Raw genomic sequence first — 25,143 nt, 5'->3', positions numbered from 1 at the left:
TTTTTTTTTTAATAAATTCTATCTATTTATTTATTTGGCTGCGTCGGGTCTTACTTGCAGTATGCGGGATCTTCATTGCGGCATGCGGGATCTTTCGCTGTGGCACGCGGGCTTAGTTGCCCCACGGCATGTGGGATCTTAGTTCCCCGATCAGGGATCGAACCCTCATCTCCTGCATTGCAAGGCGGATTCTCAACCACTGGACCACCAGGGAAGTCCCCGCCCCACAGTCTTTTAATGCCAAATGACTTCCACACAAAACCAAACCAGTCAATTTGATGCACAATTGGTAGGTGGAAGAACAGGAGAGAATTAAACACAGTGGTATTGGTGGGGGGAGAGGGGATGATTTTATTTTCTACTTCTTCCATTTCAAGGTAGAGAAGCTTCTGTTAGAATAACATTTCTGGCCTCTTTCTACCCCCTTACTTACTCCTCCCCATGGAAAGAGCTACAATTATTTTCTTGAGAGATTAGACAACAATTTATAAGAACAAATTGGTGTTAAATGTAAATTTCAAGGTTGGTCCATTGTAACCACAGTTTAAAAACAATTTATCTGCCTGCCCATCCATCTATACATACTTAAAAACATATGCACAGGCACGAGGTACGTGCTTAAGCAACACTTGCTCTCTGGCTAATCCAGGAGATTAGAAATCAAAAGACTTAGATAAGTAGCCTGTTCCGTAAGTGTAAGTTTCCATGTCTGTGCAAGAAAAGGATCTGCCAAAGGAAGGCACAGCAACACAAACGGGTCCTTAACAAATCCCCATTTCAATGTACAGGACCTCTCTCCATCTTGTGCCACACAGAGCTTCCGTCTGGTGAGCAGAAAACCATGCCAGCTCAATGAACTGTCACCAATTTCTGCATGTCATTTGGAGTACAGAGGGGACATCTATTAAAATCCTATCCATCTTTCTCCAACCAGCTCAAATGTCACCTCCTTCCTGAGCCTTCCCTCTTCCTCACCACAGCTGCAAATTACTTCTTGTCCTCTTAAGATTCTAAGCCCTTTGTTTCTACCACTCATTACATATGACTTTATGTAGAGTCACGTGGGTACAGGTTCTTTCACTATCAGTAGATAATAAGCTTCTTGGTGGCAAGGTCCAAGTCACTGATTTTTATCTGAGCCATACTGTCAACACAGTGTCTTCCACAGTTATTCCTTAGATGTGCACAGGACTAAAACTTTAGAACTTACATAAGTTTAAAAGCATCTTCCCTCCCCACCCCCTTAATGCAAGCATTAGAGAATAGCCCTGAAGTTCCCCCTTAGAGACTTACCGGTGACAGCAGCAAACTTTAGCCCAAGGTATTTAATATTTTTGCCTTCCTCAGCTTTTAGCTTCATGTACATAATAGGGTGAGATATCACCCACCCACAGGAGCTAGCCTGATAAAACTCTCTAGAGCAGTGTCATCTAACCGAAATATAAAAACATATGTTAACTTTATGTCAACTTTAAATTTTAACTTTATGCCAGCCACATATGTTAACTTTAAATTTTCTAGAAGCCACGTTAAGAAAAGTAAAAAGAAATAGGATGAAATTAATTTTAATAATAGATTTTATTTAACCTAATATATCCAAAATATTATCACTTCAACATGTAATCAATATTAAAAATTATTGAAATACTTTATTTTTTTTATCATACTAATTCTTTGAAATCCAGTGGGTATTTTCCACTTAGAGCATATCTCGATCCATATCAGGCACTTCTTATTAGCTATAAAAGCTAGTTATTTAACCTCTCTTTACCTCAGGTTCCTCAATTTTAAAACGGGAATAAAAATATTCACCTTATAGCACTGTACTGAAGTTTAATAGTATGTGTAAAGGGCTTAGAACAGTATCCGGCAAATTGTAAGGACTCAATAAATATTAACTACCTGTAGGAAGTTAAATAAATAGTTCTACGTTCCACCCAAAATAGCTCTGTGAGTTTCATTTTTCTCATCTGTAAAATAACATAACATGGCCCACTTTGTAAGGTAATTATGATAATTTGAGATAATGTGTGTAAAGAACTTCTTATGTTGTTGTTGTTATGACGATTTACAAACCTCATACCCTTCCAACCTTTGTGGTTCTATCAATAGCATTGTACCTTTGGATGTTCTTAATCCTCAGTAAAAGATATCTATAATATTTTTAAAAATTAACTACTTTTATCATTAACATCCTCCATTTACTTTATGAAGGAACTGAGCATATGAAGAAACTAAGTATATTTCCTAAGTTCATAATGCAAACCAATGCTGGTTCTATTCCCTTTTAAATACTCGTCTATTAAATCATGCAGGGCAGCTGGGAGCAACGGAAAATCGTATTTTTTTACCCATTTAAAATTCCAAAGTGCTAGCCAAATGGAGCTTGGGAGTCAGTCCAAAAGGCAACATTCTTCAAAATGGTAGCTTAGAGAAATGCCATCCAGCTGTATTATACTAACGGTCCTTTTACCCTACCACTTCCTTTAAGCTCCACCCCCCATTTGTGTAATATTGCATCCGTGTTAACTGGTGGAGAAGTATAACTCCTTGAGTTTTACTCTGCAGTATTTTAGGTTATTTTTGTTGCTTTTTTTTAGATAACTGGTGAGGTTGAATATTCTTGCAAAAATTTGCAAAATGCCCAGCACCTAAGACTATCCAATCTTGACATACTTGATTGTGCTCTTCAGGAAAAGCAGCAACACAGAGGAGATGGCAGAACTGAAGGAACAATAGCCTAGAAATCAAGAGACCTGATTTCTGGCCCAGGGTTTATGATTAAATCACTATGTGACCTTGGGCAACGCACTTAAACTCCTGAGCTATATCTCAGTTTAAGATAAGGTCACCTGCAGTATTTAGGATTAAGAATTAGAACACCAGAGCAATAACTGAAAACTGCATCAGGTTTTAGCATTCTTGTTTATCTATCTTTAAGTGTTCTGGCAATAAGTTTCCCTTAAAAAAATTAGTATTGACAAAGTTTGGGAATAATTTCCTTTAGTATCCAAATAATTAGAATAGCTAGAAAAGCAAACAAGGGTCATTTACCTGATATTTATGCTGCTATCACTGGAATCCAAACAATCGTCATTATCTTCCAAGGTTAAGAATTACAGGACATCAGCATAAATACAAAGGGGCATCAATGACCACCTCCATGGATCTCTCTCAACCCCAAATTCCCTGGTTTCTCAACTTCAGCACTGCTGACATCTTGGGTCAGATCACTCTTTGTTGTAGGGGGCTGACCTTTGCTGTGGGGGGCATTATAGGATATTTAGCAGTTTCCCTGACTTCTACCCACTAGGTGCCAGTAACATCCCCCACAGTTGTGAAAACCAGAAATGCCTCCAGACATTGAGGTGACCCTCAATTCCTTTGTAATTAAGCTTATACAGAGACCTGCAATTTTCAGTGTGTCATCTGCTTATGACACAGCTTCATTAATATGACATGGAGTAATCAACGTCCACTGGCAATCTGGATTCTCAAAAGGCATGACCTTATCAGTAAATCTGCGTTTAATACACATACAGCGGAAAATACTTTTGTAAAGTGACCCATTACACTGCAGAGCTTATCCATATATCTTTTTCAGAGCCAAAACAATGTTTTCACACAAATAGTGATTCTGGTAGCTAATATTTTAGATTAAGATATTTAAGTTTTAGAGCCCATGATATTTTTTTCTTTAACGTTAGAACCCTGGCTTTAATTTACTGATCAAAGTTTCCAATAAACTATCCATCACTTTATTCTCCTCCAACAAATCCCCTTGCTTCCTCTTACTCACTTAACTGCTCACAAGTTCTGGTTCCCAGTGACTGGGCCCTATACCCAGTCATCCACCTTTTCATCTAAAGTTTTGACAGAGGGTTATTCTACTTCTTTGGGATTAGAACTGGGAAGGAGTACTAATGAGAGCTTACCAGCCATAAAATAATAGGATCAACCAAACATATAAGGAATATCTTTAATGCGATGGGGACACAAAAACAAATACATATTAGACAATGAAAGAACCACAGAATAGAAACAACCACAGAAAGAATCACATCAACCACATGCCCAAAGTCATTCAGCTAACTCATTTGATAGGCTGATGGTAGAACGTTCAAGTTAAGGGTATTCAGATTGCAGTTATAGATGAAAAAGTAGAGTTTAGAGCTAAGTTTATGGGTTTGGGACTCAACACCTGGAAGGTAGGACACCAACATGATAATGGTGGTTACCACTGAGGAGGAGGTTGAAAGGGAACTTTCACTTTTTACTCAAGATGCTTCTATATATTTTTTTTAAAGATAAACATGTAATCATGTGTTACTTCTATAATTAAAAACCAAAAGAGGTGAAGCCAGAAGAGAAGACAAAATTTCACAGGGAGAGAATATAAAGGGAGAAAAGGCAAAGAACACTCCCAAATACGGATATAATTAGGGGGCAGAAGGAAGCAACAGCAGGAGAGGCAGGCAGATAGAGAACTAGCAGAGTACAACAACTCTGTGGGCAAGGGAGGGAAGTTTCAAAAAGGAACTGAACTGTCAACAGAACCAAAAAGGGAAAGGGGGAGAAAAATAAGATGGCAGAACAGAATTTAGATCTGAAAGAGGCTTCTTAAAAATCATAACCTTCTCCCTATATTTTGCCACTCAATCTTCGAGAAAATTGAGGCCCAGAAAGGTTAGGCTGCTAGCTAGATAGGTATTAGTAGCTAGAGGACACAGCAAAGGGAGACCACAACATGTTTATGGATAGCCTAGCGAATGGGTCCAGTGGAAAGAAAGAAAAGATACCAGAAGAAAAGGGGGGATAATTGGATACGTGCTACCTGGAATAGACAGGAAGAGATGGGACTGAAGACAGAAGGAAACAAAAATAATACAACTTTTCCTCTGAAGCGGGATAACTTGTTTCCTTTTTCATTTAGGTTGTTAGATTGGGAGGTCAGGGGACTCACTCAAAGTACTTGGGTTTCCCCAGAACTTCACCCTTGGCACCTTTCCCCTCTCAAACTATACACACACCCTAGACTCCATTTACCATCTTTACATGAAAGACTCCCAAATCTCTATTACACAGCCCAAACCCTCTCGTAAGCCCCAGACCTGGGGGAGATGAATCTCTACTTGGATATCTATAGGCATCCAAACTGAAATCTCCGTCTCCACAAGTCTACTCCTGCTCCAGTGCTCTTTGTCTCAGTGGAAGGCCCCACATGATGAATGATATTAGGCAAATTACTGAACATCACCTCTCATTATACCTTTGTAAGCAAGATGAAAAAAAAAATTCACTGGATGACAATAAAGTTAGAGTCACAGCTGTTAGAGCAGCCTTACTCAGTAAGTGTCCCTTAATGTCTTAATGGTAAGTTGCATGTCTTCAATTAGCCTCGTTCAGCTCTATGCCAAGTGTAGCATTCACTTGTAGACCACCTCCAATCATTCCTACCTCCTGGTGTCCATGCCTTTGCCTTGAGTGTGGGTGGACCTGTGAGTAGCTTCTAGCCAACAGAACACAGCAAGGATGATGGATGTCACTCCCATGATTATTATAATTCCTTCTTGCTGTGGTGACATAGAGACTTTATGGTTTGCTGGCCTTGAAGAAGTAAGCTGCTATGTTTTAAAGTGCCTTTGGAGACGGCCATGTAGCAGGGAACTACAGGTGGCCCCTAGGATCTGAGGGCCTCAATCCTACAACCAACTAAACAACTAAATTCTGCCAACAGCCATGTAGGCTTGGAAGAAAACCCCAAGGCCTCAGATGAGACTTGTGGTCCCAACCAACACATTGATTGCAGCCTGAGAGACTGAGCAAAGGACCCAGCCAAGCCATGACAGACTTGACCCACAGAAACTGTGAGATAATAAATGGGTATTGTTTTGAGCCACGAAGCTTGTGGTAATTTATTATGCAGCAATAGAAAACTAATACACCAAGCAATATTTTATTAATTACTTGGATAAAGATATTCATAAAATATGTATAATAATAATGCAAAAACTAACAAGACGAACAAGAAATAAAAATTTAACTACATTAATGTTTAAGTAAAAGCCTAGATAGAAAGGTTTTGTAAATAAAAATAATTAAAAAGAGAGAGAGAAAGAGACAGACAGAGACATACTTGGAGTAAGAAGTAGGCCTTGGGCTCATTACAAGCTCATAGTAAGATGTAGCTGCCAAAAACTCAATACTATTTGAGGCCATATTAATAAGTATAATGGACAAAACAAAAGGAGAGCAGTCATATTGTACCATATGAACTGGTCAAATCAAATCAATAACTATTTCCTGGGTGCTTCTATTTAAGGCATTAGGAACATGTATGTTCCTGTCCCTCAAGTGTTTTCCACTCTATCTGGGGAGCTAAACATTTCAATAAGTTAAACCATAATAAAGATTTTAAGAAGCAGCTTAAGACAATGATAGAAAAGATATTATACGGCGGGCATTAGAATTCATCTGGCAGTTAGTTAAAGGCAGTAACAGAAGCAGAAGTTCACAAGAGGGAGACAACACGTCATTATCAATATTATGATTACTGTTTTGCTGATATAATATAAAAGTGAGTGTATTCAACACTGGGATTCAATTTCACATTACTGAGCACAAGCTCTCAAATTTTGAAAAGATGGAGGTAAAAAAAACCATTCAGACAAGCTGTGCTATTTCACGGGCTTTTTAGTGACAGATAACACTACATTTTACAGATGAGTAAATATTGGCAAAGGAGGGTTAAATAATTTGTTGATTATAACCCAGTAAGTCAACTGTACTGAGAAGCAGATTTTCTCTTAGTCTAGAATGCTAATGAAAACTCACATTACCTTTCTACATTACAATGGCTACTTTTGGTTAACAATGTTTTCACTAAATAATTTGAAATCCTGAGTTGTCCTTTACTCTTCTTCTCCCTCCAAAGTTGACCGGTAATCAAGCTTTGTCATGTCTTCCTTTGTGATGGCTCTCACATTTATCCCTTCCTTTAATTCCCCCAAATTAACATCTTATATCCAGGCCCTCACACTGTTCTACCTGAATCTCTTTCAGCGATCTCCTAACTAATCTCTGCAATTCCAGTATCTCCTTCCCATCTGCCTTACATAGTTCTAACCATGACATTCTCTGCAAAAAGCCCTTCAATTGCCCCCCCCCGCCCCCATTGCTTGCAGAATGAAGTATGGATCTCTTAGTTTGTGAGCCAGAGTTGGATTCAAGTCCTGGCTCTACCACTTCCTGCTATGTGACTTAGAGCCTCGTTTTTCTCGTGTGTTAAACGAGGATAATACCAACTGCCTCATATGTCTTGGTTTTCCTGGATCAGTCTCTGTCTAGACCAATGCCATTTGATTAAAAGTGTCCTGGTTTTGACATTAAATAATTTGGTCAATAAAGGGTTGTTATGAGGATTTAATGAGACAATGCATATAATGCATATAACAGGCCTGGCACAACACTTTCTTTTCTCATTCTCTCAAATGTACCTTGTACTATGCTGCCTGAAATCATCTCTCTAACATCAACAACTATAGAAGAACCTACCCCATACTACCCGGTCTACCTCAGGTGCCACCTCCTCACCTTTGCCTAACTCCTATGGTATTCTAAACCTCTCTTATCATGTGTATCTAACACTAGCTTGGGTCACGGTTATTTCTACACGTTTTAACTCACGCAGAGATGAGCTGTGGGGAGGACGGTGTTTACTTCTGATTCCTCTTAGTCCCACTTGTGACACCTAGCAGTGTCTTTCACACAAAAGATACTCACTAAATTACTTAAATTTAGGAAGAATCCAGAATTTTGGCCACAAAATTCCATTTCACTTATCCATCGACTGTTTATTAAAGCCTTCTGCTTTCTTACTGCCTTGAGATCGTTTCACTTCCTCATTAGTACCACAGCAAGGTCACTAGAGCCAGACTGCCTTGGATCTAGGCTCTATCAGTTACCAGTTAAAAATGCATGTAACAGGACTTCCCTGGTGGCACAGTGGTTAAGAATCCGCCTGCCGAGGCAGGGGACACGGGTTCGAGCCCTGGTCCAGGAAGATCCCACATGCCGTGGAGCAACTAAGCCCATGCGCCACAACTACTGAGCCTGCGTTCTAGAGCCCATGAGCACAACTACTGAGCCCACGTGACACAACTTCTGAAGCCCACGCGCCTAGAGCCCATGCTCTGCAACAAGAGAAGCCACCGCAATGAGAAGCCCGCGCACCACAACGAAGAGTAGCCCCCACTCGCCACAACTATAGGAAGCCCATATGCAGCAACGAAGACCCAGTGCAGCCAAAAATAAATAAATAAAATAAATTTATTTTTAAAAATGTACGTAAGGCACTTGGAAGAAGCACACAGCAAGTACTGGATAAATGATAGCCGTTATTATTTGACCTCAGTCAAATCAGAACACTTTACTATGGAGTGAGGCCTCTCAGCAACAATTTCTACACAGGGCAGTCAACTTCTGGCTCTCAGCAGATACAAGGTCCAGCCCATTTGTCGCTCAGGACCTTCTCTGTCTTTCTAGGATTTCTGTTTCTTGTCCCAGTTTCCCCCTCCTTTATGCCTAGTCCAAGCTGGGGCTGTTTCTTACAGCTTCTCTGATCACCAGCAAAGACAAGAATCTTCCTGTCTGGTTCTCTAAGCATAACTTCCAGGTCCAGGTTCAGGTTCAGTCTAAAGCCACACTCCAGGCAACTCCTCATGCTCTATGGCTTCGCCAACCAGAAACATCTCTCAAAAGTTGCACTCTTTATGATTCCAGTCTTTCTACACCAATCTACAGCCTGAAATTGCTTAGCCTTTCTCACTCCAGCCTCTGCCACCTGCCCAATTACACATACAATTATACATCCTAGAGTAAAACATGTCTTGCTTCTTAACCCATTTTTAAGTCTTCTACCATCCATCACCTGGCTAAAATTCCAAATATTAGAGAACGAGGGTCAGTTTAGACTGGCTAGTGACTCGTCTCTACGTGCACACAATTGAGTGAAGGAAATATTCATTACACCAAACCAAGAGGACATTCAGCTAGAAATTCCATTTCCATCTTGTAGCTCAGGCAAAAGCCTTCTTTTGGTGAGGGGAGAGTGGGCTAAAATGAGCCTGAAGCGTTTGAGGATTTAATTTAATCAAAACTTTATTACGTAAATATAGTCAACTTAAATCTTCTCTGCTTCAAACTTAAGACTATACCTGCATTCCTCCTCAGGTCCTTAAGCAAAAAGCTCGAGAGATTGTAGCCTAGCATTCACTTACAATATTTAAACAAGTTGAACAAGAACAACTATTTATCCAGACACTGAGACACTTAATTGTTTAATTGTGGCCTAAAATACAATTACTATGCAACTTAGGTATTAAAATACCCACAGATCAAAACTAATGACATAATTAAAATGGCTTCATCAAAAAAAACAACCTAACGAAATCCTGATTTTTACCTAATTTTATCTCACTTTCTCAGCATTAAGCTTTAAACACAGCCACACCCACCCCACACCACCCCCCAAGCCTCCTGGTCATGATGATTCCCTGGTAGCTTTCCGAGGCCTTAGCTTTGCCCAAACTCTGCCTCTGGTGCTTCAGACCTGACCTTTCACCTCAACCACTATTACACCTTTTATTTCTTAGTATAATAGTGTCAAGAAAAGAATTGTGTGGAATACAGGTTTTATTTAAAGTTTATTATTTAAAGGCATTATAGCTTGTTGTAAACAAGTCAAGCAGTATAGAAAAGTGTCAAGTGAACATGAAAAAACCCTAGCCATCCCTAATCCACAAGTAACAACTGATAATTGTTTCATGTGCATCATTCCAGAAAATGTCTATGCATATGTAAGTATACATATTTACAAAGTTAGATCTATCTATCCTATAACTCTCCCCTTCTTTTTGCTGTACAGATGGGATCATACAATACCATTCTGCACCTTTCTTTTCCCACTTAAAATGTACCTGGGACATCATTCTCTGTCATTATATAGAGAGCTACCTTACTCTTTTTAATGAAATACATGCCATAGTGCGTATACACCGTTATTAATATTACCAGTCTCTCATGATGGACATCATGATTATCGACAGTGAAAAAATGGCAACAACGAGGCAACTAACATCCTTGTAACATATACTTTTGTGCAGTTCCTTTTTAGACTATTCACCTGGACAAAAGGTGAATTTTACATTTTGATAAGGACTTCCAAGCTGCCCTCCAATGGGCTCTAACAATTTATACTCCCACCAACACTGCACAGAGGGTGGGCTTTTTAAAATCAATCACCTGGTCTGAAGTTCCTGCAGCTCAAATAGGGAACTAAATATTTAACACAAAAATAGCAGCACACTGATGATTTTTTTACATCTTTTACTTTATTTAACACAGTCTAGAAAACCAGGTACCATGGCTGGTGGCAGTCACACCTTGCTCTGATTAGCCTGATTAGCCTTGCCCCATCCAAATGCAAATTCAGAGGGTACTATTCCTCACAATTCATCCAGCTCTTCAATAACGAATTCTTTAGGCTCTTTAGGCGCAGAGATTTCATTGAGTGAATTCAGCATAGAAGGGAAACCTATACTGCTCCTGGCAACACAATTATCTCTAACACCAGAAGTACTACATAATGGTGTGATATAAGGTGGTTTCCACTCACCCATAATTAGTTAAAGGCATTGGCAATGGAGGCACACTTTGAATATCTAAGAAATAAGTACATTAGCGTATTCATGGCATGGGATGATCTGGCTGGGAGATTTTGCTAGTTTAACAATTTGGGTTTTTTTCCCCCAGTGGTAGTGAACATCTGTAAGCATCACTGCACAGAATCTAGTGAATCGCATCTAGAATAACACTTGTTTAACATTTTACATTTTGCAAAGCACTTTAGCATATCTTACCTTCTTTCATCTTCATGGCAATCGTGGCAGGAAGGCCAGGCAAGTATTACTCATTAAACAAAGACTCAATGAACCCATAGTATGTGGCAGGCACTCTCTGCTGGACAGCTGGTATGCAAAGGTGAATGAGACACTACCCTCTCCTTCACTGATACCCTGCCCTGTCCAATCTATCTGCAAAGCCTCTACACTGCACTTAAGATACTTCGTTACATGGCCTACAAAACCCTGTGTACCAGCCCCTGCCCACCCTTCCAATTTCTTTCTTTCTTTCTTTCTTTTCCTTTGGCTGTGCCACGCAGCTTGCAAGATCTTAGTTCCCTGACCAGGGATCAAACCTGTGCTCCCTGCAGTGGAATCGTGGAGTCTTAACCACTGGACCACCAAGGAAGTCCCCACTCTTCCAATTTCATCCCATGCCCCTTTATATCTCCTTCGCTATGGTACAGCCCCCCTGGGCCATGCTAGGGAAGAATTCAGGTTCCTTCCACCTCAGGGATTTCCACTTTGTTTCCTCTGCCTGGGATGCTCTTCCCCCAACTCTTCACCTGGATAACTCCTGCTTATCTTTCAGTCTCAGCCGAACTTGTCACTTCTTCCCAGACCCTCCCTCCCAATAAATTATGTCTCATTTATTATTCTTTTCCAGAGGACATTATAGCACTCATGACACTTCACAATGAAATATTTGTGTATTTATTTGTTTGCATTCCAACTCCCCCATATGACTGTAAGACTTAGGAGGACAAGAATCATGACTTTTGGGGCCACTACTATACCCCCAGCACCCACCTAACGCAGTGCCTGGCACATGGCAGACGCAAAAACAAAAGTACTAAACAAAAATAGTCAATGCCTTCAAGGGATATACGGTATAGTGGGGAAACACACAAAGAGAGGAAAGGCGGATTTTACCAGAGGATGGGCAAGGTTTCAGGAAAGGCTATAGAGAAGAGATGTCCTCTGAGCTGATGGCTGAAAGATAAGTAGACGTTTGCCAGGAATGTGACCTACTGAAATGCTCTAAGGCCACCAAAGGTGGACTGCACGTGGGGAAGAGAAAGGACCATGTGATGCCACACAGAATTTTGGCTTTGATGTCTGGGTAGATGGTAGTTCAATTAATACAGCGAATGTAAGAAGAAGAGGTTCTACTATTATTATTTATTACCAGGGTCCAGAACCCAAGGAAAACAAGCCCTTGGCAGAGTTGGGCATTTGGATGGTGGTCATTCCCCTGCCAACCTGCTTCTCATCACTCTCAAGCTAAACAGGAAAGATCATGATTTCAACCTGGGAATATTCAGTGCTTAGTCATAGGTGGCCAGACGGCAGGCCAGGCCAAGGAAAGTCAGTGGAAGGACCACTGACCTTAGTACAGACAGGGCCAGGGGGTTCCTATACATCTGAACACTTTTTATGGCCAGGAGATGTCAATGATGTAATTTAGTGTGCTTATCTTTTTGTGTGGGGGCCAGAAGAAGAAAAGAAGAGGTGGGGAAAAAAGGAAAAAAAAAATTTTCAGTGCCCAGAATATCTCACACGCCTGATAACATCTATTTCATTGCCACTAGATCGTCCCTGTCTCGGATTTATTTCTATGTTGCAATTTCTGTGATGCTCTTCATGGAAGTAGTCAGGGCAGAAATCCTAAATAAACACAGTAAAATGCTACCTCACCCCTGAATGGTATTGGGTTGAAAAGCATGAAAATATGTCATTACTAAGGGGGTTACCTCATCCTATTAACTCCTCAACAGCTTCTCTGGTCTGACCACAGGGCTATAAATACCTGCGTGTTAACAGAAGGTAGGAAGAAGAAGAATCTGGCATTTGTTGCCACCCGTAGTGAAACTTTCTAGACCCCCCCTCCCCCTGCCCCGCCACACAGAGAACAGCGTTACATGAAACAGGAAGCTTTGAATCATAATTCTGGTTAAAACCTACGGAACCTATAGTTTATTTCAAAAATGCTAACAGAGGCACAGGAAAAAGAAAAACACATCCTGGAAATCTCAATGACGAAACAATGCTTTGGGGGAAAAAACCCTAAACTTTCCAAAGCAGCAATAAAGTAGGAAAAGCAATAGTAGGGAAAGACTAACACTTAGCAGAAAATTATAAAATAGCCAAGCCTGGGGGAATGGGGGCAGTGTAATGCAGTAGGGCTAACAGACTGGCATTCCCATGTGACAGCTGTATGATCCAGAATGAGTCTCCCTGGGCCTCAGTTTCTTCCTTTGCAAGATGAGACACTGGAAACAGATCACCTCAAAAGATACTTTCCAGTTGAAAGATGAAAACTCTAATTCAAAAAGATACATGCACCCCAACGTTCACAGCAGCACTATTTACAATAGCCAAGACACGCAAGTAACCTAAGTGTGCATCAACAGATGCATGGATAAAGAAATACACACACACACACGAATATTACTCAGCCATAAAAAAGAATAAAATAAAGTCATTTGCAGCAACATGGATGGACCTAGAGATTATCATACTAAGTGAAGTAAGTCAAAGACAAATATTATATCACTTATTTGTGGAATCTAAAAAATAATACAAATCAACTTATTTACAAAACAGACTCACAGACACAGAAAACAAACTTATGGTTACCAAACGGGGGGGCGGGGGAATAAATTAGGAGTATGGGATTAATAGATATATGCTACATATATAAAATAGATAAACAATAAGGATTTATCGTATGGTGCAGGGAACTCTATTCAATATCTTATAATAACCTATAATGGAAAAGAATCTAAAGCTGTATACCTGAAACTAACACAATACTGTAAATCCACTATAGTTAAATGAAAAATAAAATAAAATGGGGGGAGGCTTCCCTGGTGGTGCAGTGGTTAAGAATCCGCCTGCCAATGCAGGGGACACAGGTTCGAGCCCTGGCCCGGAAAGATCCCACATGCCGCGGAGCAACTAAGCCCGTGTGCCGCAACTACCGAGCCTGCACTCTAAAGCCTGCATGCCACAGCTACTGAGCCCACGTGCCACAACTACTGAAGCCTGCGAATCTAGAGCCCATGCTCTGCAATAAGAGAAGCCACTGCAATGGAAGCCCGCGCACCGCAACGAAGAGTAGCCCCCCGCTCACCGCAACCAGAGAAAGCCCACGTGCAGCAACGAAGACCCAACACAACCAAAAATAAAAACAAATAAAATAAACTAATTTAAAAAAATAAAATAAAATAAAATGTGGGGGAACTCTTCATTATAAATGAATTCTAGCTTAAAAAAAAAACAGAGGGATGATAAAATTAGAAAAATTATCATTTTTCAACAATTCAGGTAAAGATCGCCAATTAATGCTAAAACTACTGGATGAATGATTTGGGAAACAGGATATTCACAAGGTCTTAAAGTACCATACCATAGATTTTTTTTATTAATTATCTATGAAAAACAGAACCTCAGCAATGAAGAGATATGGCAGACACCTCCTTAATAAGTGATTACCTTAGCATCACCAATAATGGTATAAACTGACATTACATGTCTTCAACCAAAATGTAATGCAGTGGGACACACACAACATCATCTATGTAATTTTCTTGCCAAAAGCACAGAACTGGAATCTAATCTCAAGAAAACAATCACACAAAGCCAGACTGAGGAATGTTTTACATGACAACTGTCCTGGACTCTTCAAAACTGTCAATGTATTGAAACAAACAAAGGAAAAGGAACAGGGGATTAAAGGGACAGATAATCAAATACTTCCTCCTTGATTGGATACTAAATGCCCCCCTCAAGAAATGCTATAAAAGATATTTTAGGATAAATGAGAAAAATGTAATTATAGGCTATAAATTAGATAAAATTATTGTATAGATGATAATTCCCTGAGTGTGAACACTATTATTCTTGTGTAGGAGAAAGTCCTTGTTCCCCTGTTCTTTTTTTAATTAAAATTTTATACTGAGGTAAAAACTTTATTTGTAGATTCACATGCAATTGTAAATAGCACAGAGTAAGGCCATATACCCCTTGAAGTATGATTATTATTAACCCCATTCTACAGATGAAGAGGGTGAGGCCCAGAGATGAAATAACTTGCCCATAGCTATCAGTGACACAGCCAGGATACAAACCCAGGGAGTCTGTCTCCAGAGACTACACTTGACCCCAGAGGAGACAATTGAGGCTTTTGGAGCTTAGGGAACTCTGGCTACCAACTGGCAGAGCTGGGTTCAGATCCAGGTGTATCGGATTCCAAGGCCCATGTTCCTTCCACACTGTATGCTTGGGAAGGAATGACTGGCTCTTACAGAAAAAATTTCTGAAAGACTGGTTTTAGTTACCCCGTATTCAACGTTTTCCATCATAATCCTTCTCCCCCGCTCCCATTCTGCCCCACTGAGGAGTTGTGGAAGGGCAATAATGCAGAGAGACAAAGAAGTCATTTCTTGTACCTGCCGGAGATGAGACACACAGATACTAACGTTTTGATCAACAGAACAGAACCAGATGGCTTTTCCTAGGTGATGGTGGTCCAACTATCAAGCCACACAGCCATCTAGATTTCACACTGAAGTTCTGTTATCAACTCACTGACTGCTTTGTGATGCTCCCCTTGGCCCCCAAGTGTTAGCTAAATCACCAGAGTGTTTACAAATACACTGTGATGTGCTTAAAAAAAAAAACTGCAAAGTTGAAACTTACCTCCTTTGGATCTGAAGCCAACAGAACAGTTTCTCATTGCAACTGTTTTATTTTCACCCTTACCCTGACATATTTTGCCACTTCACCTTATTATGTAACTCCCACACTAAATTAAGTGTAATTTCTCCATTTTTGTACACTTTCCCTGTCCCCAATCTCACTCTCAAAAGAGTTTTTGGAGTCAATAGGAGAGACAGCCAAAAATTACAAGAGTACTTGAGGAAGTATTAGTAGCAAAAAACTGCTCTAACCAAACCCTCAGGAGTTTGGTTGGTTTTTTTTTTTCTTTAATTTGGAGGTAGAGGGGGCACAGAGAGGCTGAAACAGTTGTCCAGAAGCCCACACAATTCACTCCTTGTTGGAGGCACTGCTATTTTATACCTCACTTCCAAATTATTAAAAGTAATACATATTTATTACATAAAATTTGGAAAGTAAAAATAAAAGGGAAAAAATATAAATGCATCCTACTACCTGGGGATAGCCATGTCAACAACTTTGGATAATTCCCATCTATTCTGTATTTATTGTCACATTCATAGGTATTTTTTTTTGAAATATATTAGATTTGGTTTTTACTGCAGAGCACACATATCAGGGCAAAGTGCTACACACACAACTACAAATCATTTTTGGGAAAAAAAGCTATAAAAAAATAAAACTGCAACTGCTTTAGTTACGCAGTCCCAACTTGAGAAATCCACACTGGCAAAGGTGGATATACACATTCATAGGTATATACGTAACATGTAAAGACAGAGATATACACAAACCTCCACTTAAATTGAAGACAGAAAAGGAATAATCCCATACTCTTCCATTATGTCCTGAAGATTTTCCTCAGCATTGGTCTTGATTTTTAATCTGTGGACCTTCCATAATTTACTAACATTCCCCTACTATGGAAATTGTCTTCAGTTTTTCAGCATTTATAAATACCTTAGTATATAAAGCTGTGTACATATATCTGATATTTCCTTCAGAAATTATACCTTTAAAAATTAACAAGGAACCCATGTTATATACAGAAAAAATGGAAGATACAAAAAAGTAAAAATAAAGTCAACCGTAATTTCTTTTTGAAATATTTGTGTGACTATCCCCTTAGACTTTTCTTTGTACGAAACATACATGGACACAACACATATATTAATATGGGACCATACTATTAGTAAGAAAAAGTAACAGTTACTAATAATAGTTATCATGTATTAAGTACTTAGCACATGCCAGGTACCGTGATTTTCTGATTTAATCCTTTCAACCGCACTATATATTAGCTCAGCAGTTCCCTAACTTGTCTGCACATTGGAATCACCAGGGGCTTCAAAATTCCCAGAGTGCTGCATCTCATTCCCAGAGATTCAGATTTAATCGGCCTGTGTGAGGCCTGGGCTTGGGTGGGCTTAAAAGATCCCCAGGTGATCCTAATGGACATACAAGTTGAGAACTGTTAGGTTCGCTGCTATTTTATCCCTCTTTTAACAGATGTGGAAGTTTGAGGAACACTAAGGTAAGTAACTTCCCAAAACCACGAAGCTCATAAAGCTGGGATTTCCATCCAGCTCTTAAGCCCAGAGGCCACACTGTTAACTACTGATAATTTGGGATGTGCTTCCCAACCCCACCATTTAACACCATATCATGAACCTATTTCTATGTTAATAAGTATAATAACTCCACAGTATCATCATTTTTAGTAACTATAGTATTGCATTGTATGAATGCATCAGAATGCAAGTGTTATCAATTTTCCCTAGTATAGAAAATGCTGCAATCGATATCCTTATTGATACGTCTTTGTGCACATCCTTCATTATTTCCTTAGGATGAGTTCCAAGAAAAGGAATTGCAGGGTGAAAAGGTAAACACGGTTTTTAAAGCTTTTGATGAATATTGCCAAATTGACATTCCCACCAGAAGTGTATGCAAATGCCTGCTCCCTCGTGTCCTTGCCAAAGCTGCGTTTTGTCATTCCTTTTTAATCACTGCAAATTATATTGGAGAAAAGAGTAGAATGCCATTTTAATTCCCCCTTTCTTTGACTACTACTGAGATAGAACATTTTTTCATGTTTATTGGCCATTTGGATTTCTGCGTATGTATTTTCCTACTCCCATGCTTTGCACATTTTTTCTACTAAAATGCTTGTATTTTTCTCATTGAGCTGTTAAGTCTTTATATATTAAGGATAATGAGTCTTTTTGCAACTGTTTCCAGTCTTCTCATTAACTTTATGGTTTTGTGCAGAAATTTTAAATGTTCACACAGTTAAAACTTCATTATTCTACCTTTCATATTATGCATACAAAGACCTACCCTATCCCAAGATTATATGAGTATTCTGTATTTTTTCAGTTTCTTTATAATTTCTTTTTTTAACTTTTAATTCTTTAATGCAGCAGTTCCCAAACAGGATTACACATCAGAATTGCTTACAGCACTTCTTTAAATGCTCAGGTCTTAAGACTGAATCACAATTGGGGGGGATGAGAATTGAGCAGGATTTTTTTTTTTAACATCTTTATTGGAGTATAATTGCTTTATAATGGTGTGTTAGTTTCTGCTTTATAACAAAGTGAATCAGCTATACGTATACATATATCCCCATATCTCCTCCCTCTTGCGTCTCCCTCCCACCCTCCCTATCCCACCCCCCCTATCCCACCCCTCTAGGTGGTCACAAAGCACCTAGCTGATCTCCCTGTGCTATGCGGCTGCTTCCCACTAGCTATCTATTTTACATTTGGTAGTATTTATAAGTCCATGCCACTCTCTCACTTCGTCCCAGCTTACCCTTCCCCCTCCCCGTGTCCTCAAGTCCATTCTCTACGTCTGTGTCTTTATTCCTGTCCTGCCCCTAGGTTCTTCAGAACCATATATATATATATATATATATATTTAGATTCCATATATATGTGTTAGCATAAGGTATTTATTTTTCTCTTTCTGACTTACTTCACTGTATGACAGACTCTAGGTCCATCCCCCTCACTACAAATAACTCAATTTCGTTTCTTTTTATGGCTGAGTAATATTCCATTGTATATATGTGCCACATCTTCTTTATCCATTCATCTGTTGATGGACACTTAGGTTGCTTCCATGTCCTGGCTATTGTAAATAGAGCTGAACAGGAATATTTTTAAAAGGCAATTCCGATGCACCAGCCTCCTTTATTAAGAAACCCTATTTTAATCCTTCAAAGTTTACGTTGGTGTCATTTTTCCAAGTTACTTCAGCACATTTGTTAAATAAAGCATTTCATAAGCTTGAAATGCTACTTTTATCCTCGTTGGTAAGTTCCGTGAGAGCAGAGCCCACACCTGTTTTTACTGACCACTGCATCTCTAGAGCTCAGCATAGTGCCTGGTGCACAATTGGTGCTTGATGTTAATTGAATAAATAAAAGACACCTGACAACACAAGTCTCCACTCTCATCCCGCCCTAAACTGGCTAGTATTCTCTTCAATATTTCCTTGACCATTAGACCAATGAAACTGATGTTATTAATGATGACCCTGAGTTATCAAAGATATTAAATTATGCTCAGTACACTCTGTTTAAAGTGGCGAGGAAACGTCTTAGAGGACTCCATCAAACGAAGTCAAAAATAATAATGTTAGCCATGTTTAAGAGGCATGGGAATTCGGATCCAATTATCCATGAAGGAACTAGACAGGACTGACCCAAGAGACTAACGACACTTGGTTTCCTCTAGCTTTTAGAGTTCCTCTACTAGATCCAGAGATTGACTCAGAGCTCCCTTGAGCTGGGGACAGACCCACACATTCTCTCTTCCACGAGTCCATGGAAAGAAAATTGGAATAGGGAATCAGGAGACCTGGGTTTTAGTCCTATCACTACTATTAACCTGTTTGACCGTGGGTATGTCACTTAACCTCTAGGGGTTTGGCTAGATGTTTTCTAAGGATCTCTTCATATCTAAACCTCTACATAAAGACCCAAACAGACTACTACAGGGCAGGCCTTCCAAGGACAACCTGAAATTCCCTCCACAGAACAGGGTGCCAGGCCCACTCCAGGCTATAGCAAATAATAATGATAGCAGTAGAAGTAGTAGTAGTAGTAATAGTAATGGGAGTAGTAGTAACAATAACAGCTATTGCTAAGTTTTACTAAGCACTTATATGATAGACAATATTCTAAATGTCTTACTCCGCATAATAATGGCACACATTTATATGACACTTACTATGTTCCAAGTGTTTTGTTTAATATTAACTAATCATCACAACAGCCTTATAAGGTGAGTTCTATTGTTATCCCCATTTTACAAAAGAGAAAACTGAGACACAGAGAGATTAAGGGACTTGCCCAAGGTCTCACAGCTACCAAGTGACAGAACCAACGGAGTTGAACCTAGACCCATACTTTTAACTACGCTACCATACCGCCACCCAAACTATCATTGTACTATGCTTGTCACTTCAGAGGTTGCAGAAAACAAGGAATGATTGCAGTTACTTCTGTGGAATACTCCCCTCTTCACTAATGCTAGAAAAATTGTTTTCCTCCAATGTAATCTTAAGCAGATCGGATTTCAGGGCCTGAGATAGCAAAATATATTACTTATTAAGAAATTATGACATTTTTATTAAGAATTGTTATCCATTAAAATGTTTTTATTATAAATCATTAACTACTGATGACATTTCCATTAAACAGAGAGAAAACACACAAGCTCTTTATGCATCATTAGGAACAAAACTTTAGCTCCCCACTTACACAAACTCTAATTCTATACTTTCAGGACTGTCTTTTAAACATTGACCTGACAGCTCACAGGTGTCTCAAACAAAACAGGCCAAGCCAAACGCGGCACACTAACTTCCCACAGTCCCCATGCCCCTCTCACTACCTCCCACGTTCCCCATCTCAGTGAATGGCACCACCGGCCCCAGGCACCCAAACTGGCTGTCAACCCAGGCTCGGTTCCTCCCCGCATCTAGTCACAGGACGTTTCTAGAATTCATCCCATTCTCTCTATCCTTGCTGCCCCTGCTTCTGCTCAGACCCTCACCATCTCTTCCCTAAACCACTATACCAGAAACCTCCCAACTGCCTCTTGGCTTTCATTCTCTCCGGCTCCAACCCCACCTCAACATTGCTGCCAAAGTAATCTTTCTAAAACAAAATCTGATTATGTTACTTCCCTGTTTAGAATCTTTGTCTTCGGGATAAAGTGTAAAATCCTTCCTAGGACATACAAGGTTCTTTGTTATCCAGCCTCCGACTACCTTCCCTGCTTCATCTGAGGTCGTGGCCCACACATCTCACACGAGGCCAACAGAGCAACTTGGAAGTTCCCAAACAGTGCTTCTCTGTCTGCCCAGAATGCAATTCTCTCAGTTGCCCATCTGGCAAACTCCCACTCATTTTTTTTTAGCCCAGCTCAAAACTCACAGCTCATCATGCTTTTCTCTGGACGTCCATCGCATTTTGCATCTCTCCCTATTATAACACTTATTCAACCTGACACAATTATTAGTTTGCATGTTTGTCTCCCCCATAAGACGAGGAACCCTCTAGGGTTCTGCATCTTACTCGTCTCTGTATTCTACTTGTTGAATGAAAGAATGCCTCAGGATTTAAACAAGAATATTCAAACTCCTCCTGATAAATGCCCATTGTGTGAGTCAAAGCAGGGATACAGGCCGAATCTCACGTCAAAAAGTATCTTTAAATTGACAACACTCACACATCAAAAATTCTTGTTACGGCTGTAACCAACAGGAGACAGTTTTAAAAGATACATTAGACCACCAACAAACCTACCTACTGAATATTTATGGACATTCAAGCTCCTTTCATTCTACTGCATATAAGTGGCCCTTAACCTTTTGTGGGTCACAAACCAATTTGGGTAGTGTTTGTCCACCATTTCTTAAACCCATATTCCCTTTTGATAAACATAAAAATCCCACACACCCCTGGAGATTCTGATACTCTCCCAAAGGGCACCATCCCCAACCCCACCAAAAAAAAAAAAAAGGAACTTTATATGTGGTAAGAATTCACAGGTTCACAAGAGATATAGTCTATCAGGCAAGACATCACTGAGCTTTGCTCTCAAGTCATTCCATAATATTAAAACAGGCATTTCCCTTCTATCACCAAATATAATCATTATAATGCTAAATATGCTTTAAAGTCTCTACTGGGAAGAGGAAGTCAAGGAGGTGCTGACATCTGTCTCCCCCACCTTTGAAAACCTTATGATAGAAATTTGCCGGAAACAAATAAAAAACAGAAATATGAAAAAATATCCTCCATCTCCTCACCTATAACCCCCACAAGCACATGTTCAAATGAAGGGAGTTCTTTGAAAATGATCCTGGCACTACATTTTCCCGCTACTCCTACCCCCCCACACACACACCCCTCCACCTCTACTTTAAAATAATCCGAACTTCCAGGTATCGGTAACTCCTTTTAAACCAATATGCTTTGTCCTGGCGAAGACAAAGGGTTAAATTAAAGAAACAGCTGCCTGGCTGCCTGCCACTGGCTTGGAGGGTTGGGTTGGGATAGAGAATGAAGGAGGAAAAACCAGTTGGAGGCATAAGTGCTAACATCTTACCCTGCCACATGGCCATCTTGATCCTATTCTCTCCCACGCTGGGGTCACAGGCTCAGAGTTTCCCGGACCCCCCAGTTTTGTAGGGAGACTCCACTGGGATGTAGATGGAACAGCAGCTGTGTCGTCTCGTTTTCTGCAAGATGCTCAAGCCCAGAACCTGAAAATGTCAACAGGAAAACAAATACCTAAATGAAAAACATTCAAATCCTTGAAAATCATCTCCTGTCCCTCTCTGGACCTCTCTTTCAAAGATAAGCAGACATGGACAGTGTTAAGTTTCCACCTAAGCAACAAGGTATCACTGAAAAAAGAATGCAGAGATCTAGAGTCAGTTAATATTGCCCTTGAGTGCTGTCCAATTCTGCATGAATCACTGGATCTTCAGTAAGTGGGTTTCAGAATCTCAAAGGATGGGTGGTTGGATGAGATAACCATTAAGTGTCTCTCCTATCTCAAAGTTCCACACTTTGGGGAATGAAGAACAGCATAATATCCGATGCCCTCCCCACCCCACCCCCAAAACACCCAACTCTACAACAAAAAATTTGTAGAAAGGAGAGGAAATTTTGTCGCTAAAAGTTTTAAAACAAATCTCGTATAGGAAAAGAAAAGAAGGCATAATAAAAACTGAAGAGCGATGCCCTCGAGGTCGTGGTGCTTCCTCTCCGCTTCATTATATTTTCCCACATTTTGCCAATGTCCTGTAGAGAGCATAGACTGCTTTTAAAATCAGGAAAGAAAAGAACCAAAGGAAAAGAAAAATGTAAAAAAAGAATGCTAATTTAAGTAAAACCAAATTAATTCAGATAATTCCTATTTTTAAAATGTCAAATTCAGTCTTAGGACAGTACTACTTGGAAGGATATGAAAGGTGCTAGGAATGGGAGAAAAAAATGAAAGGTCTGACTACTTCGTTTGATTCAGAAGGTGAATATATTAAACGCTTTGCTTGTCCATTTAAACAAGTTCTTCATTAAGTCTTCCTTATGTAGCATACAAGCCAATCTGCTTTTTCTAAGAAAAAGTCCTCACCTTTTTGACCTGGGGAACTTCAAAGCAGATTGCTATTTACATAGCTTTCATACAAGCAACACCTCCACCCCTTAAGTGAAAACGCTAACGTATACATACTGAAGACTAATACGAACTTGAGAGCCATCATTTTGGCCTTTTTTAAATACCTTTTTTTAAAGGACTAAAGTGTGAATGTGTACACTAATCCCAAAAAGCCGACAGAGAAAAGACAACGCTTTGGATAAGGAAAGGCTTGCAAAGTCCAAGAAAACTAGGAACTCACAAAGTCCCAGGATGAATTCACCAGGAAAAAGCGCTCCGATGACTTATCTGGAACCTAGGACAGTTTGTTTTGGTTTGCCTTTTTTTTCCCTCTTATTTAGTGCGCAGTTAAATAGTACTGATCCGCGCCTCGTGGGACCAGGAGAATTTAACATCTCCTTAGTCAAACCCGGGTAGTTGCCAATAAATGTATGAAGCGTTCGTAAAGCAGATTCTTACTGGCTTTTTGTACTCCACACTTCTGGATTTCCCTCACTTATTCGGGGTAGCTTACACTGACGTTATCACACGGGCACACGTACAACTTCACTCGGCACTCCTGGAAACTGATTTGCTCTGAAATATTAATAAAGTACACGCGCATCAATGTAAAGGTAAAGTTTTCCCTTTGGGGTGGGTGAAGGCGCTCAAGCGCAAGCCTGTAAAGTCTAGAGAGAACCAGCTGCTCCCCGCGTTAAGTGCGAAAAGGAAAACGCAGCAACTACTTTTCCGAGAGTCTGGACTCGGCTTCGCTACGACCCACACAAACCTGCCAGTCCAGAGCAGGATGGATAAGAACGGGGCCTCGACAGGGCTTTACCAGCCAAAGCCACCCTGCCCCAGTCTTGGAAAGGGGACGCCTGCAGCTAACCTCCCCCATTCAAAAGCGGGGCGGGCTTGGCGCGGCTCCGCGAGGAAACTTCGCTGGGACAGCGCAGGGACCCTGGCTCGGAGAACAGGGCTGGGCTCCCTGGAAGATGCCGCCCTGCACTGGCTAGAACTGGCCGGTCTAACTCCTCCGAGTGCCAAGCGGCAGCGGCCAGGCACGGGGAACCCCCATCTCCCGGGGACGGAGCCAGCGGGGAAGCGCTTCCCCTGTGTCGCTGAGCCCAAGGGGGTGCTCGGGGGTGGGCCGGGGGCCAGCGGCCCGCCAAGGACCTGCTGGGGTAGGGACAGTCCATTTGTCTTTACCTGTCGCCGAGGTCCAGAGCGGCAGAGCCCGTGCCCGCCGCCGGCGGGCCGAGCGCTCAGTCGGCTCTGGCGTCCGGGACACTAAGTTGAGCTAGCGCCCCACGTAGCCTGCAGAGCTTCATTCACAGCCCAGCCGGGAGGAGGGGGAGCGGAGCGGGCGCGCGGCTCATGTGACAGACGCCTCGCAAGGATCGGCCAAGCACGGCCGCCGCCTGCGCGTGCGCGCCCCGTCCAGCCCTCTCCCCACACCTCTGCCGAGGCGCGGAGGAGGTGATGCCCGCCCAGGAGGCAGCAGGGCGGGGAGAGCCGCGGAGAAGGCGGTGCTCAGAGGAGTTTCCGCGCGCGCAGCCGCAATAGGTCGGCCCTGCTCGCTGCCATATTTAATGAGGACTGGGCGGGTCCTAACCCAGTGCTGGGCGTGTCAATTGCTTTTGAAAAAAGAAATGCTCCTTTATGTTTCACTCTTTCGAGCCTACGGTATGGTTTTTTGGTTTTGTTCTTAAAACGAAACTGTTTATCCTGAGCTTCTGGCCCACAGAATAGTTAGTGGTAGAAATCTAATACTAATTACATTAGCTCACGTATTTTGAGCCTCTAATTATATGCCGGGCACTGTTCTAAGCCCTTTATTTTTTTCATCTCATTTAACGTGCACAATAACCCCACTGGGGTACGTACTATTATTT

The 25,143-nt window shown here is 40.8% G+C and overlaps 1 protein-coding gene across 5 annotated transcripts in view; it reads right to left on the bottom strand.

Annotated features, from left to right (window-relative positions):
- The window catches only part of CLCN5 (chloride voltage-gated channel 5), a 153,448-nt gene extending 128,801 nt beyond the window's left edge, over positions 1-24,647 (bottom strand). For 3 of the 5 annotated variants that reach the window (XR_005018361.1, XR_005018362.1, XM_036840164.1), the window contains exons 1-2: positions 24,458-24,647; positions 22,211-22,367 (exon numbers count right to left, since the gene is read on the bottom strand). Coding sequence is in view for 3 of the 5 variants with exons in the window: in XM_036840164.1 (XP_036696059.1) it covers positions 22,211-22,226 (16 nt within the window). In the remaining 2 variants the exon portion in view is untranslated. Of the gene's footprint in view, positions 1-22,210; positions 22,368-23,507; positions 23,611-23,725; positions 23,843-24,457 lie in introns of those variants that run through there. The other 2 variants (XM_036840165.1, XM_036840166.1) reach the window with 2 other exon arrangements.
- Between the last annotated feature and the right edge of the window lie 496 nt (positions 24,648-25,143).

This window comes from Balaenoptera musculus, chromosome X (genome assembly GCF_009873245.2).
Source record: "Balaenoptera musculus isolate JJ_BM4_2016_0621 chromosome X, mBalMus1.pri.v3, whole genome shotgun sequence".
Lineage (NCBI taxonomy): Eukaryota > Metazoa > Chordata > Mammalia > Artiodactyla > Balaenopteridae > Balaenoptera > Balaenoptera musculus.
Note: the sequence above shows the minus strand (reverse complement) of the source record. Positions and strands in the feature narration are given on the sequence as shown.